This window comes from Thamnophis sirtalis, unplaced genomic scaffold (genome assembly GCF_051295495.1).
Source record: "Thamnophis sirtalis isolate CommonGarterSnake01/CBP01778 unplaced genomic scaffold, rThaSir2_p1.2 scaffold_2, whole genome shotgun sequence".
NCBI lineage: Eukaryota > Metazoa > Chordata > Lepidosauria > Squamata > Natricidae > Thamnophis > Thamnophis sirtalis.
In genome coordinates, this window is record NW_028261382.1 from 58,072,883 (window position 1) to 58,091,245 (window position 18,363).

Sequence of the window (18,363 nt, forward strand, 5' to 3'; positions counted from 1 at the left end):
TCTCTCCTTTCTCTCTCTTCTCTCTCTTGTTCATTCTCTCTTTCTTTCTCTTGCACTCTCTTGTTCATTCTCTCTCTCATTCTCTCCTTTCTCTCTCTTCTCTCTCTTGTTCATTCTCTCTTTCTTTCTCTTGCACTCTCTTGTTCATTCTCTCTCTCATTCTCTCCTTTCTCTCTCTTCTCTCTCTTGTTCATTCTCTCTTTCTTTCTCTTGCACTCTCTTGTTCATTCTCTCTCTGATTCTCTCCTATGTCTCTCTTCTCTCTCTTGTTCATTCTCTCTCTTTTGTTCCCTTTCTCTTTTTCTCTCTATCTTGTTCTCCCTTGTTCATTCTCCATCTCACTCCCTTTCTCTTTCTCTCTCTCTCTCTCCTCTCTCTCTCTCTCTCTCTCTTCTCTCTCTCTCTCTCTCTCTCTCTCTCTCTCTCTCTCTCTCTCTCATTCTCTTTGTTGCTCTTCTCTGCACTTTTTCTAGGATCTTTTTTGTATTGTGGTGACTCGGACTGGGCATTCAAACATCACACGCTTGGTCTCACCAGAGTGGTATAAAATCAACAGATCAATGCAATATCAGGCAAAGACGGTGCCTGCCTGCCTCCTCTCTAAGGGCCTTGTAAATAGGGTTCTTTGATGCAACACTGATGTTGTTACCTAGTTGGGTCATGAAACATTTGCAACAAAACAACCAAGCTCAGAGAGTACCAAAGACCACACAGTCGTCGTCGTCCTCGTCCTCGTCGTCGTCGTCCTCCTCCTCCTCCTCCTCCTCCTCCCTGCCAACACCACTCCCTTCTAAGACTGATGATGTTACCTAGTTGGGTCATGAAACATTTGCAACAAAACAACCAAGCTCAGAGAGTACCAAGGACCACACAGTCCTCCTCCTCCTCCTCCTCCTCCTCCTCCTCCTCCTCCTCCTCCTCCTCCTCCTCCTCCTCCTCCTCCCTGCAAACACCACTCCCTTCTAAGACTGATGATGTTACCTACTTGGGTCATGAAACATCTGCAAGGAAACCTCCAAGCTCAGAGAGCACCAAGAACTCCTCTTCCCAACCCTGAGTTACAAATACTCTCCTTTATTTGGTACCTAGTAAATAGGGCAAGAAAAAAGGACCCACTGCCTGCCAGCTTCTGAAAAGATGCCATCAGGTGAACGCAGATGCCAAAGCCTCCCCGAGAACCCCGGGAGATCCTTCTCAGCAGCTGCCATTCAACTCAAGATGAATGCCAGCACCTCAGGCGCCAAGAGGAAAACTTAGCAACCGGCAATGCAGGCCGGGCTGCATCATCACTGAAGTCAGCGGCACCAGCCGAAGGGAAGCCTTAGCCCCCGAGGGGAGGGGGGACGGCAACAGCCCCGGTGCCTTGACCCCTTCCATCTGGATGTCTTCTCCTGTTAGCCGGCCTCTGCTGCACGGTTGTTTTTCTCGCTGCCAGATTGTCAAGGAGAAGCATGGGGTTGACACACGGATGCAAAAGCAAGACAGTGCTGTCAAAAGCCTGCTCCGGAGCATCTCCTGGTCTGTCATATTAATTAACTTGGGATGACTAGGGCTGAATAACAACCGCCGAACGGGCCTGGAAGGGAACTTGGAGGTCTTCTAGTCCAACCCCCTGTTTTCTGACCGAGGATTCCCGAGAGCAGGAAGCAAATTCCTGATCCTGACAAAAACGCCTTTTATGAATTGACTGTGATTTCTGCTCATTTACATCCAGCAAAGTCTTTCAAGGGAGGATTTACAGTCACAGACCTTATCTGGCTTGGAGAGCTGCCAGGCCGATATCTGCAAAACTTGGCAAGGAGTCTCGGAGGGTCACTAACCAATTAAGAGAACTAATTGTCTCCTGCAAATTCCACTCCCCTTTTGCTCCTCTTTTATTTCCTCTGGGAGGGGACATTCAACGTCCACCTGTGGCCTTACTCCCAAGTCGACCCCTGTTCGTTAGCTGTTCCCTTCGTCTGGCAACTCTGTGCATGCGCACACTGGGAACAGGCTCCAGCTGTTTTTCTGCCCCACTGATGTCTGACTCTGAAGGCAGCTGATAACTGTCAGACGGCTCTGGCCCCCTCTCTGTCTCCGACGCAGAGCCCTCATCAGAGCCTTCCCCAGACTCCAGGACTGGCCCAGGTTCCTCCCCAACCTCCTCACTGTCCGACTCTGCTACCATCTCCACTGGCGGGCCACTTCACCTTACTCAAGCAGAAGACCAGGGATGTCAAACACCCAGCCCAGATGTGTCATGTGCTGGCCATGCCCACGCCCAGTTTAGTGAAGGTTGTGGGGGAGGGAAGTCCTGTTACATCACATGACACCTCCGTGAAAACATGAGTTTGACACCCCCGCTCTATACCAGTGTTTTTCAACCACTGTGCCATGGCACACTAGTGTGCCGTGACATAGTGTAAGGTGTGCCGTGGGAGAATTACTTTATATATAGTCAATATAGGCACAGAGTTAAATTTTTTTAACATTTTCTAATGGTGGTGTGCCTCGTGATTTTTTTCATGAAAAAAGTGTGCCTTTGCACAAAAAAGGTTGAAAAACACTGCTCTATACCATCCACCAAGTAAGCCACACCCACAATGGCCACACCCACAATGGCCACACCTACCCAACAACCAGGCAGAGAACCCTTTGCTAACATTTTTGAAGCCCCACCCCGGCCGCCAAAAGTTCCTGGACCAAAAGAACGAAGAACAGAAGGCAAGAGAGCAGAGCCCACCATTGAGTAGTCATCACAGGTCTCTTTGGAGGCTCATCCTACAAATCTTTCATCTAAATTAGGAGCCTTTTGTGAATATTCCTTAAACCAATGTAAGGATTACAAATAATGAGTTTGTGAACCAGTGGTGGGATTAAAATAGTTTAACAACCGGTTCTCTGCCCTAATGACTAGGCGAATAAGCAGGGCTTGGTGGTCATGTCACTGGGTGGGCATGGCCAACTCAATGCCATTCACGTCAATGGCCACTTTGCCTTAGCTGTTACAATGGTAATAAGGGTTAACCGGAGAGGCAGTTTCTGTAAGCAGGGCAATAAAGATTAGGCTAGAAACAACACCAGAATGTTTCCTTCCTGCCTTCCTTACAGGATTAGCCCTGTAAAGTGGGGAAAGAAACAAAAGAAGATTTCTTACAACAACCGGTTCTCCAAGCTGCTTAGAAAGTTAACAACCGGTTCTCCTGAATAGATGCGAACTGGCTGAATCCCACCACTGTTGTGAACTTTACAGAAGTGGCCTCCGTTGGACCTTGTATAGGCAAAACAATTTCAAACAAAGTCAAGACTGGATTAGAAGACCCATGCCCAACGTGTGTGTGTGTGTGTGTGTGTGTGTGTGTGTGTGTGTGTGTGTGTGTGTGTTTGCATCCCCCCCTCTTTTCCTTCCCCCAGAATTACCCCGCCAGATCTGACTTACTTGTGGAGAACACGCCATCTGTATGGACCGGAGGAGTGGAAGGAAGGAAAGGAGGGTGACCAACGAAAAAGGATCTCAAGGACCGTTCGGAGAGGAGAGGAGAGCGCTGCGCAGGGATGTTCTCACAGCTCCCCACGCTGTTGTGAATCTTGAGGTTCAGGGGCTTATCCTTCTTCTTGACCCTGGGAGGGAAGGAAGAAGGGAAACGGGCTGTGAGAAAGGATCGCTGTGAAAGGAGAGCTTTTTAGGTTTTGCAGAAAGAGGGAGGTCAACAGAGGTCAGAATCTGAGAGAAAGAAGAAGAAAAAACTGTTAGGTTGTCCAAGGATCTCGACAGCTTAGAAATCCTTTTCTGGTCATGATAAGCTGCTGGAGAAAAATGCGGGCAAAGACCAAACTGATGGAACTCCACATTCCATAAAGGGTATTGAGCTGTTCCCAACTGTTTTGATGAGACTTGCCTGAGGTGTCCAGAAATTTAACACCTTCCATCCAGGCCCAAGAAAGCTGATATTCCATCATCACAAATCTTCCGGCTGTCTTATTGATTTATTTAGTGTATGATGAGAACATGACCGAAGATTAGATTACAGATTAACAGAGTTGGAAGGGACCTTGTAAGTCATCTAGTCCAACCCTCCTACCCAAGCAGGAGACCCTACGCCATTTCTGACAGATGGCAGTCCAGTCTCTTCTTGAAAGCCTCCAGTGATGAAGCTCCCACAACTTCTGAAGGCAACTTCTGTTCCATGGGTTGATTGTTCTCACTGTCAGAAAATTCCTCCTTATTTCCAGGTTGAATCTCTTCTTGTTCACCTTCCATCCATTGTTCCTTGTCTGGCCTTTGGGTGCTTTGGAAAATAGCTTGACCCCTCCTCTCTGTGGCAGCCCCTCAAATATTGGAAGGCTGCTATCCTGCCTCCCCTGGTCCTTCTCTTCACTAGACTAGCCATGCCCAGTTCCTGCAACCGTTCATCATAAAACATAGAGAAATAAACATATACACCCTATCCATGTAATTAGACAAAACAGCTCTAAGGGGATACGGCAGTGGCCTCATAACTGTCCGATTCAAGAGTTAAGGTGGCACAGTGGTTAGAGGGCAGTACTGCAGGCTACTTCAGCTGACTGCTTGCTGCTGCTCGGCAGTTCAAATCTCACTGGCTCAAGGTTGACTCAACCTTCCATCCTTCTGAGGTGGCTAAAATGAGGACCCAGATTGTTGGGGCAAGAGGCTGACTGTGAACTGTTTAGAGAAGACTGTAAATCACTGAACTTGCGGTTTTGCAAGTTCTATTGCAGTATAGAAGTCTAAGTGCTATTGTATTGTTATTCCTTTCTTCTTCCCTCCTTCCTTCCTTCCTTCCTTCCATCCATCAATCCATCTATCCATGGTACACAATGGTTAGAATGCAATATTGCAAGTTAACTCTGCCCCTGCCGGGAGTTCAAGCCTGATTGGCTCAAGGCTGACTCAGCCTTCCATCTTTCTGAGGTGGGTAAAGTGAGGACCCAGATTGTTTGGGACAAGGGGCTGACTCTGTAAACTGCTTAGAGAGGGCTGGAAAGCACCGTGAAGCAGGATATAAATCTAAGAGCTATTGCTATTGCTTTGCCCTTCCTTCCTTCCTTCCTTCCTTCTTTCCTTCTTTCCTTCTTTCCTTCTTTCCTTCTTTCCTTCCTTCCTTCCTTCCTTTTCTTCCTTCCTTCCTTCCTTCCTTCCTTCAGGTTGACTCAGCCTTTCATCTTTCTGAGGTGGGTAAAAGGAGGACCCAGATTTTTGGGGCAAGAGGCTCTGTAAACCACTTAGAGAGGGCTGGAAAGCACTGTGAAGCGGTATATATCTAAATGCTATTGCAAAATATGGTATTTGGTTCTTATCCTGGTTGGTTCCCCCCCCCCTTCACCCACCTCCTTCCTTTTCTTCTGCCATTTTATTATATGTTATGCAGACAGCCTGAACACAGGGACCGCCTTGTTTTCATGACACTGTCATTTAATCAGGGAGTCGATTTTACTAAAGACACCTGTCCTGATTAAGTACATGAATTCAAATTAATAACGAACGCAACCGTCCTCTCCTGTTGTTTATTTGCTCTAAAGGACTGATATATTAATTCGGCCAACCTCTGGAGTTTTATGAATTCCAGGGGGCAATTACAGTTAACAGCCAAATCACTAGATTGGCTTCTCTTTGGCTTTCTCTCTGGTGATCCTTTGCTAAACTGAAAACTTAAAAGAGGACATAAACAAACAAACAAATAATAACAGAGCGCAAACTCCCTGCTGTTTTGTGCCATACAAAAGAATTCAAACGAGGGGGGAATTTGGTAGGTAGATATGGGAGGTTAAATTGGTAAAAAAAAAAAAGAGTGAATTATTGTTTCACAGAAATGAAAAGAGAAAAAAAAAGAGGGGGAAAGGGGGAAAATTGGAAATAAGGGAAGAAGACTAAAGAAGAGTAGAACATAGGTTAAGATAGAGGTATAAACAAGATGGTAATTGTTAGTATTATGATGAGGAAGATAATTATGCATAGTGTTATTATTGTATTTTTATTAGAAGATACGTTAAGAGGAAAATGAATAGGTTAATAATGTTAAATCGTTTAATATACACTATAATTTTAAGATTAGAGAATTAATATTAAGGTGAGTGATGTGTAAATGCTGAAAGCTGATGTACAGAGATATTTGAACCTAGAGGACAAACTGTTTAAGGAAAGATGAAATTGAAATGTTATGTTGAAAAAATGTACACACACACACACAGAGAGACATAAGAAATGGAAAAATTAGTGCATTAAAACCACCCATCCTGGATTATGTGCAATTAAAGCCATCTGAAAAGGAGGGACTTCCCAGTACGGGCTGCAAATTCCCTTTTTTTTCAGTGCTGTTGTAACTTTCAACAGTCACTAAATAGAACGGTTGTTAAATTGAGGGCTACCCTGTGCAGGATTTGAGTTGAGGGCATTCCTGACAGGCGAATTAGGACCAACATTGAAAATCAATGAGTGATACAATTATTTCTTCTGGTCAATCAGCAAAGTGGAATGGATTTCCTGGAAGAAGACAACGTTGCCTGATTCACACACTGAGCAGAAATACTTCATCCTACTCAGGAGTGAGATTCAGTCAGTTTGGACCAGTTCAGGAAAACCAGTAGCTCCGACGATCAACTGAGAGCAAACTGGTTCTCTCCCACGATCAGGTGGGCCTGCTGCCCATCCCTGTACTATACTGACCTATATTTCCTTTGTTTGAAGCCCACCTGAGTGGCGCGACAGGGCAAATTGCCATGCTAAGAGCCAAGGTGGCGCAGGTGGTTAAAAGCAGCACTGCAGGCTACTGCTAGATCAGCAGGTCAGCGGTTCAAATCTCACCGGCTCAGGGTTGACTCAGCCTTCCATCCTTCCGAGGTGGGTAAAATGAGGACCCAGATTGTTGGGGGCAATATGCTGACTCTCTGTAAACCGCTTAGAGAGGCCTGAAAGGCCTATGAAGCGGTATATAAGTCTATGCTATTGCTATTGCTATTGCTTCAGCTGTTTTACTCACTAGGGTTGCAGTAGAAGGTACGTTTTTGAGCTGTTTGCAAACCTACTGCGTGCATGCAAAGCACAATCTCCTCAGATGGGTTGATACACCGGTTGACTCCCTCCACTGAGCCTGCTACCAGTATTACATGCAGCCTTCCTCTTCTTGCTCCAAAGTATTCCTAAGAGAGGACACGGAGGTTTGCAAAGGAGAACATCTAAAGGAGAGGTGGGTTCCTACTGATTTGGACCGGTTCGGCCGAACCAGTAGTGATTTGGCAGCCTGGGTCATCAAATGGAACAGGCGGTGATCCAGGCCTGCCACGCCTCCGAACCGGTTCTCCTGCGGGGCGCCATCTTGACTTTCGGTTCTGCGCATGTGCAGAACAGTTGTCATTGCACACATGTAATTCCTGGTTCACCGACAAAAGGGCAACCGACAAAAGCACGACCGACTAAACCACAGTGACAAAACCGCAAGTTCTAAACCGCTTCAACGAATGAGCGCTGAAGCGTGCCGACAACAGCACGCCGACAGAAGCGCACTGTAAACCTAACCCTAACCCTAAACCTAAACCTAATCCTAAACCTAACCCTAAACCTAACCCTAACCCTAAACCTAAACCTAACCCTAAACCTAACCCTAAACCTAACCCTAAACCTAACCTAAAACCTAACCCTAAAATTAACCCTGAACCTAACCCTTACCTTAACTTAATTCGCGCTTTCTGTCAGCGCGCTGTTGTCAGAGGGTTGATGATTTCGCAGTTTCGTCACCGCGGTTTAGTCGGCATGCTTTAGTCAAGCGCGCATTTGTCAGGGCACGGTAATTCCCCCCCCCCTTTTAAAACATTTTGTGCATGCACAGACCTAGCTTTGTGTATATGTGCAAACACTGTGTGCACGCGCAACATTTTTTGCACACACCGAACTGACAACCCGTCCCCTGATCTGAAGTCAAACTTTCTTCCTGCTCCGACCTTCCAAGGAGGAAAGAAGGGGATTTTGCAAGGAACCAGAGTGAATTTCTCCCCAGTCTCTCAGTGCTTTCTGCCCTCTTGTGGCGAACATTTTTAGCTTGGCCCCATAGAGATGCAGAACGCGACCCCATCCCACATGGCTAATTTCCCCAGGAACGTAGGGCGATTTTATCTTCTCTGGCCAATGAATCCTGATTTATGGCAGGCCTGGCACGATGCAACTTCCCCTTCTAGACCAGAGAAACATGTTTTAAGAATCACTGCCTCAATTTGTCTCTGTCTCCAGACCGTTTTGCTCCTTCCCTTTGCTCCTTCCTGACAGAAGTTCTGTTTCCAAACAATCTGTTCAGCCGAGTTTCAGGAGTGAAAACCTTGTTAACGTGCTCAGGGGAAGGAGGCTGAAAGCCAGATGAGATGGAACGAACAATCAAATGCTTCGCTAAAAAAGAGATTCCTAAGAGGAAGGTGTCCTCAGGATGCTACTCCCTTTCTTGGCCCTTATTTTGGAGACCACTGTCCGTGGTAAAACGCCCTTTCCATCCTGCCTTGGCTGGGGGGGGGAGGGGGCATTAGACTAGAAGACCTCCAAGGTTCCTTCCAGCCCTACGATGCAACTTAGCGGACAAGCACCCCCTGACCTAGAGCCACAATTGAACCCATAATTTCTGTTGCTAAGCGAGACATTTGTTAAGTGACTTTTAGTCTGTTTTACACCTTTTCTGCCACGGTTGTTAAGTGAATCACTGGTGTTGTTTTGTTAGTAACATGGTTGTTAAGTGAATCCAGCTTCCTCATTGGCTTTGCTTGTCAGAAGGTCACAAAATGGGATTACATGACTCCAGGACACTGCAACTGTCATAAATATAACTGAGTTGTCAGTAGAGTAGAGTAGAGTAGAGTAGAGTAGAGTAGAGTAGAGTAGAGTAGAGTAGAGTAGAGTAGAGTAGAGTAGAGTAGAGTAGAGTAGAGTAGAGTGGAATAGGAATAGGGAATGGGAATGGGAATGGGAATGGGATAGAATAGAATAGAAAAAGAATAGAATGAAGAGTAGAGCAGAGCAGAGTAGAATAGGAATAGGGAATGGGAATGGGAATAGGAATGGGAATGGGAATGGGAATGGGAATGGAATAGAATAGAATAAAGAGTAGAATAGAATAGAATAGAATAGAATAGAATAGAATAGAATAGAATAGAATAGGAATAGGGAATGGGAATGGGAATGGGAATGGGAATGGGAATGGGAATGGGATAGAATAGAATAGAATAGAATAGAATAGAATGAAGAGTAGAGTAGAGTACAATAGAATAGGAATAGGGAATGGGAATGGGAATGGGAATGGGAATGGGAATGGAATGGAATAGAATAGAATAGAATAGAATAGAATAGAATAGAATAGAATAGAATAGAATAGAATAGAATAGAATAGTGAATGGGAATGGGAATGGGAATGGAATAGAATAGAATAGAATAGAATAAAGAGTAGAGTAGAATAAAGTAGAATAGAATAGGAATAGGAATAGGGAATGGGAATGGGAATGGGATAGAATAGAATAGAATGAAGAGTAGAGTACAATAGAATAGGAATAGGAATAGGGAATGGGAATGGGAATGGGAATAGAATAGGAATAGGGAATGGGAATGGAATAGAATAGAATAGAATAGGGAATGGGAATGGGAATGGGAATGGAATAGAATAGAATAGAATAGAATAGAATAGAATAAAGAGTAGAGTAGAATAAAGTAGAATAGAATAGGAATAGGGAATGGGAATGGGAATGGGATAGAATAGAATAGAATGAAGAGTAGAGTACAATAGAATAGGAATAGGAATAGGGAATGGGAATGGGAATGGGAATAGAATAGGAATAGGGAATGGGAATGGGAATGGGAATGGGCACAGGGGAATGGAATAGAATAGAATAGAATAAAGAGAGAGAGCAAAGAGAATAGACTAGAATAGGAGAAAGAGGCAAAGAATAATGAATAGAATGATCAGGAAGGAAATGGAATGGGAATGGAATGGAATGAATAAAGAATGGAATAGAAATAGAATTAGAATATTAGAACAGAACAGAACAGAACAGGGTGGAGGACAAGGAAAGAAGAATGGGATGGGATGGAATAGGGTAGGATAGGATAGCCTATAGAATACTTTATTGGCCAAGTATGATTGGACATACTCAAGGAATTTGTCTCTGGTGCACAAGCTCTCAGTGTGTACATACAAGCAACAAGTAATAAGCATCATCCTAAAATACAATCATAAATCACCGACATCACTCAGTGATACTCATAAGATACTAAATAAGCAATCAACATAAACCATAACAGGATACTAAATAAAAGGAACCGACATGAATCCTGTGATACAACGCCGTAGTCATAAGAACGTAAGGAAACGGGTAATAGGACAGATGAGAAGGATAATCAGTAATAGAGCCCTATTAGGGAGGGGCGGGTTTCACATCCCAGGGCATAGACAGTGTGGTGGGGATCAGTTGTTTAAAGAGAGCCCGGCTCTCAAAGGAAGCCCTGTTTAAAGAGCAGAGATTTCATTGCCTGAAAGTTTTCTAGCAAGCTGCAGCCAGGGAGACTAAAATCATTGTGATGTTGGAAACAAGCACCTGAAAATTCTTGCTCATTTTTCCTGTCCTGTCTTTTTGTGAGAGTTTGCGTGTGTGTGCGTGAGTGTTTGTGTGTGTGAGAGAGAGAGAGGGGGGGAGAGGGAGAGGGAGATGGAGAGGGAGAGAGAGGGAGAGGGAGAGGGGGAGAGAGAAAGAGAGAGAGAGAGAGTGCTGTAAGGCTGAAAGTTTCTTTTTTATCTGGAGACGTAACAAGAACCTTTCCATTTGAAATGGGGGGGGGATTAAACAAATAGTTTAAATAGGGGAGCGGAATGACAACATCCAGTGCTCCAGAACTGCCAATGATTTTTTTTTAATGGAATAAGAGAGATAACCAATGATGGCAGAATTTGAGTGGACACGATGGTATTAGGGATTGTACTCCCAGATATAATCGTGCTGACTCCTTCTGAAAAATAGAGACGTTTTCTTATTTTCTGGAAGAAGAAGAAGAAAAAAAAACCAGGCTCCTTTTGGCAAGAAGAGAGAGAATTGGGAAACGGGATATCCACCATTGGGAAATCAATTTTTTAGTCGAAATAACAGCAGGTGTATTCTGGGAAAAGGCAAAACGTTGCAAGGAATATTAATACCTGAACATCTTACTAAGGTCGCCTAGCTAACCGCAGACACATACGCAAGTTCTGCAGGCATTCATTAATGCAGAGAAAATGACATTGGGCTGGGTGACGCTGGATTCCCACGTTTTAGCCACAGTGTAATTTGCTTGTTTGTAGCTTTGTGGGTTTCCCACAGCACCCCAAATTACCACTTGCTGAACACCACTGAGCACATATTGTACTAAGTCACCAACCAACCACGGTTACCAACCACCTAATGAGATTGTCACACCGCACCAAGCGGGAACAATGCGTAGGATGTTGTGGGAGCCAAGCCTCTATCTCAGGAGAATTGGATCATTAAAAGCTACCTGCACTCTACCCCTTGGTGTGTGGTTCTGTTATGGCCCGCCAGCAGCCAGCAAAGCCGGCAGCAGATTCGGACAGTGAGGAGGTTGGGGAGGAACCTGGGCCAGTCCTGGAGTCTGGGGAAGGCTCTGATGAGGGCTCTGTGTCGGAGGCAGAGAGGGGGCCAGAGCCGTCTGACAGTTATCAGCTGCCTTCGGAGTCAGAGATCAGTGGGGCAGAAGAACAGCTGGAGCCTGTTCCCAGTGTGTGCATGCCAGAGGTGGGTTCCTACCAGTTTGCACCAGTTCGGTAGAACCGGTTCGTCAAATCTACTGAACTGGTTAGAAGAGGTTCCACCAGAAAGCAGGCCACACCTACAGAAGAGGTTCCAAAAATTTTTGAAACCCACCACTGACACACACACACACACACATACACACACACAGACTCACACAGAGAGAGAAAGAGAAAGAGAAAGGAAGGAAGAAAGAAATAAAGAAAAAAAGAAAAAAGAAAAAAAGAAAAAAAGAAAAAGTGAGAGATGAAAGAAAAAAAGGAAAAAGGGACAGAGAGACAAAAGGAAGGAAAGAGAGAGAGAGAGAAAGAAAGAAAGAAAACACATGGTCAGCAAGCCACTCCCACAGAGTAGGTTCTAAAAAATTTTAAACCCACCACTGGGGCATGCACAGAGTTGCCAGACGAAGGGAACAGCTAAAGAACAGGGGTTGACTTGGGAGTAAGGCCAGAATTGGACGATGAATGGCCCTTCCCAGACGAAATAAAAGAGGAGCGAAAGGGGAGTGGAGTTTGCAGGAGACCATTAGTTCGCTTCATTGGTTCGTGACCCTCCGAGACTCAAGTAGGAGAACTTATATATCATCCCGGTCAAATGATTGTCCAATCTCTTCTTGAAAACCTTGAGTGATGAAGCACCCACAACTTCTGAAGGCAAGGCTGTTCCACTGGTTAATTGTCCTCACTGTTAGGAAGTTTCTCCATAATTCCATAGTTCGTGACTCTCCGAGACTCCTTGCCAAGTTTTGCAGATATCAGCCTGGCAGCTCTCCAAGGCAGATAAGGTCTGTGACTGTAAATCCTCCCTTGGAAAGACTTTGCTGGATGTGAATGAGCAGAATTCACAGCAAATTCATAAAAGGGGATTGTGTCAGGACAAGGAGTTTGCTTCATGCTCTCGGGAAGGCTGGGTCAGAAAAGGTTTGATGCTCACACTGGAGAAACTTCCTTCATTGCCCCTCTCGGTTGTCCATAAATGTATTACACATCTGCCACAGGTGTGCCATCAGCACATATTTAATAAGCCTGGGATCATATATTGTTTAGCCCAAGGTGGTTTGGTTTGGGCTTAGTGTCGTTCTACAGGTCCATCCAGTACATTTTGTAGCCTACGGTTTGTCATCCTATCAGGGTTCCAAGTAACACCCCCAACAAAAGAAGACTCAGAGACTTGAGATTCCTCCAAGTTCCACATCTCCCTTTTATTAGAGATGTCATATTGGCACATCTGGGAAAAACCCAAATCTGAAAGTTTCCAGGTTTTCCCTTCTCAGAAGAAAATTCAAGTCCCTGCCCAGCACCCACATGTCCGTCACATGGCCCAATCAGGCACCGTCCCACTGGAGATGCCTCCCAGTCACGCCACTCCAGGTGCAGGGCAAGATGTCCTTGATGCTCTGAGAAAGGGATGTTATTTTCACTATATCTACCCCACTCCATATAATCCTCCCTCCCAGCTTCCCATGGCAATCGTTGTGGCAGCCCTGAAGGCCCAACGCAAAAGACCTGGCACATCCAGTGTTTCCTCCCCATTTCCCCCCCCCCCATTTCAAATATTTCATTACTTGATCAAAATATATAATGCAAAGAAAAAAATGAAAATGTGGGGGAAATAAGGCAGGAAAAGGGGAAGAGAAAAAAAATGTTCAGTTTAGGAGGAAAAGAAAAGCATTGATTTCTGATTCTTTTTGGTGCAGTAGAATAAGATAGTAATGCACATCCTCAACTTTTTACTTTTATATACTAATGCATACTCGCCATTTCTATGTCAACAAACCTACATAATCAGCAAAAACCAAAACCAAAGTTTCATTTTTTTCCCCCAATTCAAGCACAAAATCCAAGGGAGATTTCTGGGTAGAAACAAAATTAATGGTGTTCTTTTCTTTAACCAAAGCAGTCCAGTTTGCTATCTCTGTTAACTCCATAAAATTTTGCAAGTCATTCATCCATTGTAGGAATCAAGTCCCCTGCGAGTTCCCTTGGACTGCAAGGCGATCCAACTGGTCAGTCCTAGAGGAGATCAACCCTGACTGCACTTTAGAAGGCCAGATCCTGAAGAGGAAACTCAAATCCTTTGGCCACTCAATGAGAAGGAAGGACTCCCTGGAGAAGAGCCTCATGCTGGGAACGATAGAGGGCAAAAGAAGAAGAAGGGGACGGCAGAGAAGGAGGTGGCTGGATGGAGTCACCGAAGCAGTCGGCATGAGTTTAAATGGACTCCAAAGGATGGTAGAGGACAGGAAGGCTGGAAGAACGTTGTCCATGGGATCACAATGGGTCAGACACGACTTCACAACTAAGAACAGCAAGGAATCAAAGTATCCTTCCATTTTTTGTTCAATATGTATTCTTGCTGCCATCAACATACCTAAGCTTACCCGTTTTAAAAAGTGGGGATTTCAATGCCCACAAAACCCCAAGAGCTGAAATCCGCACTCTGTCTGAAAACAGATAAGATTGGGAGCACCTGCCATAATCCAACGAAAGAAGATTTGAGCACCAATCCAGTCCCATATTGTTCGTTTTTTAAAGGGCTCGCGGAATTCATTTTGGCTATGCTGCGACTGGCAGTCCCCATTGGAAGCCTTGGTGAACAAAACCATCGTAAGAAAAACAAACCATCTCGCCTGAAGATTCAGTCCTTTTTTTGCTTTCCAAACCGAGGTGTGTCCCTAAGAGGTCACACCAAGGAAAAGTAAGAGAGCCTGCAAAACACACACATACACACACACAAACTCAAGTTCCTTTCTTCTGATCCGGAACAGACATCCTCCTTGTAGGGCCTGTTTTCAACACATGCCCTTCAGCTCTGTGGGCATCTGGAGAAACCCTGGGTGGGAAATGACGGCATTGGGAGCATCTCCAGACTTTACTGAAGGATGCATCTGACAGAAACTGGAGCAAGGAAGAAGAGGAAGAAAGAAAGAAAGGAGGAGGGACTGGAAAAAAAACACACACCCCAATTATCCACTCCCTTTCTAATAGGTTAATTGTTTGCCAGCACAGGAAAAGATGCTATTTGCTTCCAGATGCCAATGTATTTGTTTTAAGGAAGTTTACACGGTTGCCCGCTCAGGCTTACAATTGCCCCCCCTCCCCATGAGCCAAAGGGACAAGTGTTGAAAGGGAAGATCTGGTGAGAAACGAGCGGGGATGACCGGGCTCTAGGGATGGGGGGCTTCTGATGTGTCATCACTTAGGGGTTGCCTTATGGTCAAGTGAGTATAGTATGGAGTGATAGTACCAACTTTGTACTGAACCGGTGAGTCCCACATTTGGAATGCTATGTACGGTTCTGGTCACCCTGGTATAAAAAGATGAAGAGGCTCTAGAAACAGTGCAGAGAAGAGCCACAAAGATGATTTGGGGTCTGGAGGTAAATTGCATGAATGGTTGAGGAAATTAGGTATCTCTAGTCTAATGAAGAGTCCTTCCTTCCTTCCTTCCTTCCTTCCTTCCTTCCTTCCTTCCTTCCTTCCTTCCTTCCTTCCTCCCTCCCTCCCTCCCTCCCTCCCTCCCTCCCTCCCTCCCCTCCTCCTCCTCCTCCTCCTCCTCCTCCTCCTCCTCCTCCTCCTCCTCCTCCTCCTCTTCTTCTTCTTCTTCTTCTTCTTCTTCTTCTTCTTCTTCTTCCTCTCTCTCCCTCTCTCCCATTAATATATACATTGCACAAACTTTTCATGCCTTTGCTCTTGTCATGTTGCTCCACTTTTCCTGCCCTGGGAGCAGATTCTGCTGCTTCCCCCATTGCAATCTTCTAACTGCCAATCTCAGAGAGCACCAAGAACTGCACAGTTCTCCTCCTCCCCCTCCTCCCCCTCTCCCTCCTCCCCACCTCCTCCTCCTCATCCTCCTTGCAAACTCCACTCCCTTCTAACACTGATTATGTTACTTACTTTGGGTCAGGAAACATCTGCAAGAAAACAACTAAGCTCAGAGAGCACCAAGGACCCCACAGTCCTCCTTCTCCTCCTCTTCTTCTCCTTTCTCTCCCTCTCCCCCTCCCTCCCTTCCCCTCTCCCGTTAATATATACATTGCACAAACTTTCCCCCCTTCCTTTGCTCTTGTCATGTTGCTCCACTTTTCCTGCCCTGGGAGCAGATTCTGCTGCTTCCCCCCTTGCGATCTTCTGACTGCCATCCGGATGGCTCTAAACCAGCTCCTGCTTCCCGAGCCAGAGGTTCCTTCTGCTGCTGGGTGACTTGACATCTCAAAGGGTTCTGCACCAGCGCCATGCTTCTTGTTTGCAAGGCCCAGAGGCAGCAATGCTCCTGAATGTTCGGGAAGTTGAAAGCGATGGCTGAAAGCTGCCTGTTGCAAAGGCACTCCAAGGGCAGCACAATGGGGTTCTTTCAGTCTGCTTTGGCCAAGCAGCCAGGTCCTCAACTCACAACAGTTCAATTAGTGACCATTTGAAATTACAACGGCACTGGGGGAAAAGTGAACAATGTCCATTTTTCACACTTACAACCAATGCAGTATCCCCCATGATCGTGCGATCAAAACTTCAGATGCTTGGCCCGGGGTTCATATTTATCACAGTTTGGAATAATAGAATAACAGAGTTGGAAGGGACCTTGGAGGTCTTCTAGTCCAACCCTCTGCCTAGGCAGGAAACCCTATACCAGTGATGGCGAACCTATGACACGCGTGTCAGTGCTGACACGCGTAGCCATTTGGGGTGACACGCACAGGATTTCATGCGATTCATCCTCGGCTCCTGCACAGCCGCCGAGGATGAAAGAATCTGTGCTGGAGGAATGGGGGGGCCCGGGACGTGTGATCTCCCCCGCCCACACTCACTTACTGTATCGCCGCCGCCCCTTTCTGAGCGCAGGGGCTGCTGGTAAGGCGTGCGTGCCGTGCGCACACACGTCATCAGTGCAGCGAGGGAGGACCTGCAGGAGAGGAGCGCGGGAACAGTGCGCGCCTCTCTCCAGTCAGGCCGGCACAGAGAGTCTACTCCTGGGACTGTCGGTTACGACCGCACCACACTTATCTCAGTTCACGGCAGGGCTGTGGAGTCTGCTGCTTCCAGCTCCACGTCCTCATCAACATGCCGCTCCGGCCCGCCCCCCCCCTATGAATATTCATATTCTTCGCCCTCGCGTCACTAGGAATATTCATAGCAGGGGCGGGCTGGAGCGGCATGTTGATGAGGACGTGGAGCTGGAAGCAGCCGACTCCACAGCCCTGGTTCACGGCACCCCAAACAAGTTCAATAATATCAAGGGCAACATACGAAATCGACTGATGAACAAAGAAGTTACAGGTATGTTAAATAATTTGTTTTTGGTTTATTAAATACAATTATATATTGCAATTATACATTTTTGTAGTTTAAACTATAAATTGCGCAAAATTATGTTTTTGTCGAAGTGACACACAACGCGAGTTATGCTCGATTTTTTGCCGATTTTTGACACACCACGCCAAAAAGGTTGCCCATCACTGCCCTATACCATTTCAGACAAATGTCTATCCAACATCTTCTTAAAGACTTCCACTGTTGGGGCATTCACAACTTCTTAAGGCAAGCTGTTCCACTGATTCATTGTTCTCACTGTCAAGAATTTTCTCCCTAATTCTAAATTGCTTATCCCCTTGATTACAATACAATACATAGCATAGTTGGAAGGGACCTTGGAGGTCTTCTAGTCCAACCATCTGCCTAGGCAGGATCCCCTATACCGTTTCAGACAAATGGCTATCCAACATCTTCTTAAAGACTTCCAGTGTTGAGGCATTCACAACTTCTGGAGGCAACTTCTGTTCCACTGATTAATTGTTCTCACTGTCAGGAAATTTCTCCTCAGTTCTAAGTTGCTTCTCTCCTTGATTAGTTTCCACCCATTGCTTCTTGTTGTACCCTCGGATGCCTTGAAGAATAGCTTGACTCCCTCTTCTTTGTGGCAACCCCTGAGATATCGGAAGACTGCTATCATGTCTCCCCTAGTCCTTCTTTTCAATAAACTAGACATACCCAGTTCATTCAACCATTCTTCATATGTTTTAGCCTCCAGTCCCCTAATCATCTTTGTTGCTCTTCTCTGCACTCTTTCTAGCATCTCCACATCTTTTCTACATCGTGGCGACGAAAACTGGATGCAGGATTCCAAGTGTGGCCTTACCAAGTCCTTAAAAAGTGGTATTAACACTTCACGTGATCTTGATTCTATCGCTGTTGATGCAGCCTAAATTGTGTTGGCTTTTTGTTTCAGTTTGTTGCAATGCAATGTCCCTGGGTGGAAGCCAGATTCACTTAACAACCGTGTGACTGATTTACTAAATGCAATATGTTCACTTAACGATTGTGGCAAGAAAAGTCATAAAACGGGCCAAACTCGCTCAAACAGATGTTTCCCTTAAACTCCATAGCAGGGGTGGGTTCCTGCCAGTTCTAACCTCTTCTATAGAAGAGGTTCCACAAATCTACTGTGCCGTTTAGAGCCGGTTCCAGCTCCCTCCCCCCGTCCGTCCTGACATCATCAAGATGAAGAGTGAGAGGAGGAATTCTGTGAGTTGAAGTCCACAAGTCTTAAAGCTGTCAAGTTTGAACACCCCTGGGGGGGGGGTTTTCTAAAGGGTTAGGGGTGCAAG

General features: G+C 45.7%; 1 protein-coding gene across 3 annotated transcripts in view; it reads right to left on the reverse strand.

Annotated features, from left to right (window-relative positions):
• KSR2 (kinase suppressor of ras 2) overlaps positions 1 to 18,363 on the reverse strand; it is a 202,982-nt gene that overhangs the window by 100,084 nt on the left and 84,535 nt on the right. For all 3 annotated transcript variants that reach the window (XM_087705677.1, XM_087705678.1, XM_087705679.1), the window contains exon 5: positions 3,419 to 3,600. In XM_087705677.1, coding sequence (XP_087561803.1) covers positions 3,419 to 3,600 — 182 coding nt within the window. The remainder of the gene's footprint in view (positions 1 to 3,418; positions 3,601 to 18,363) is intronic.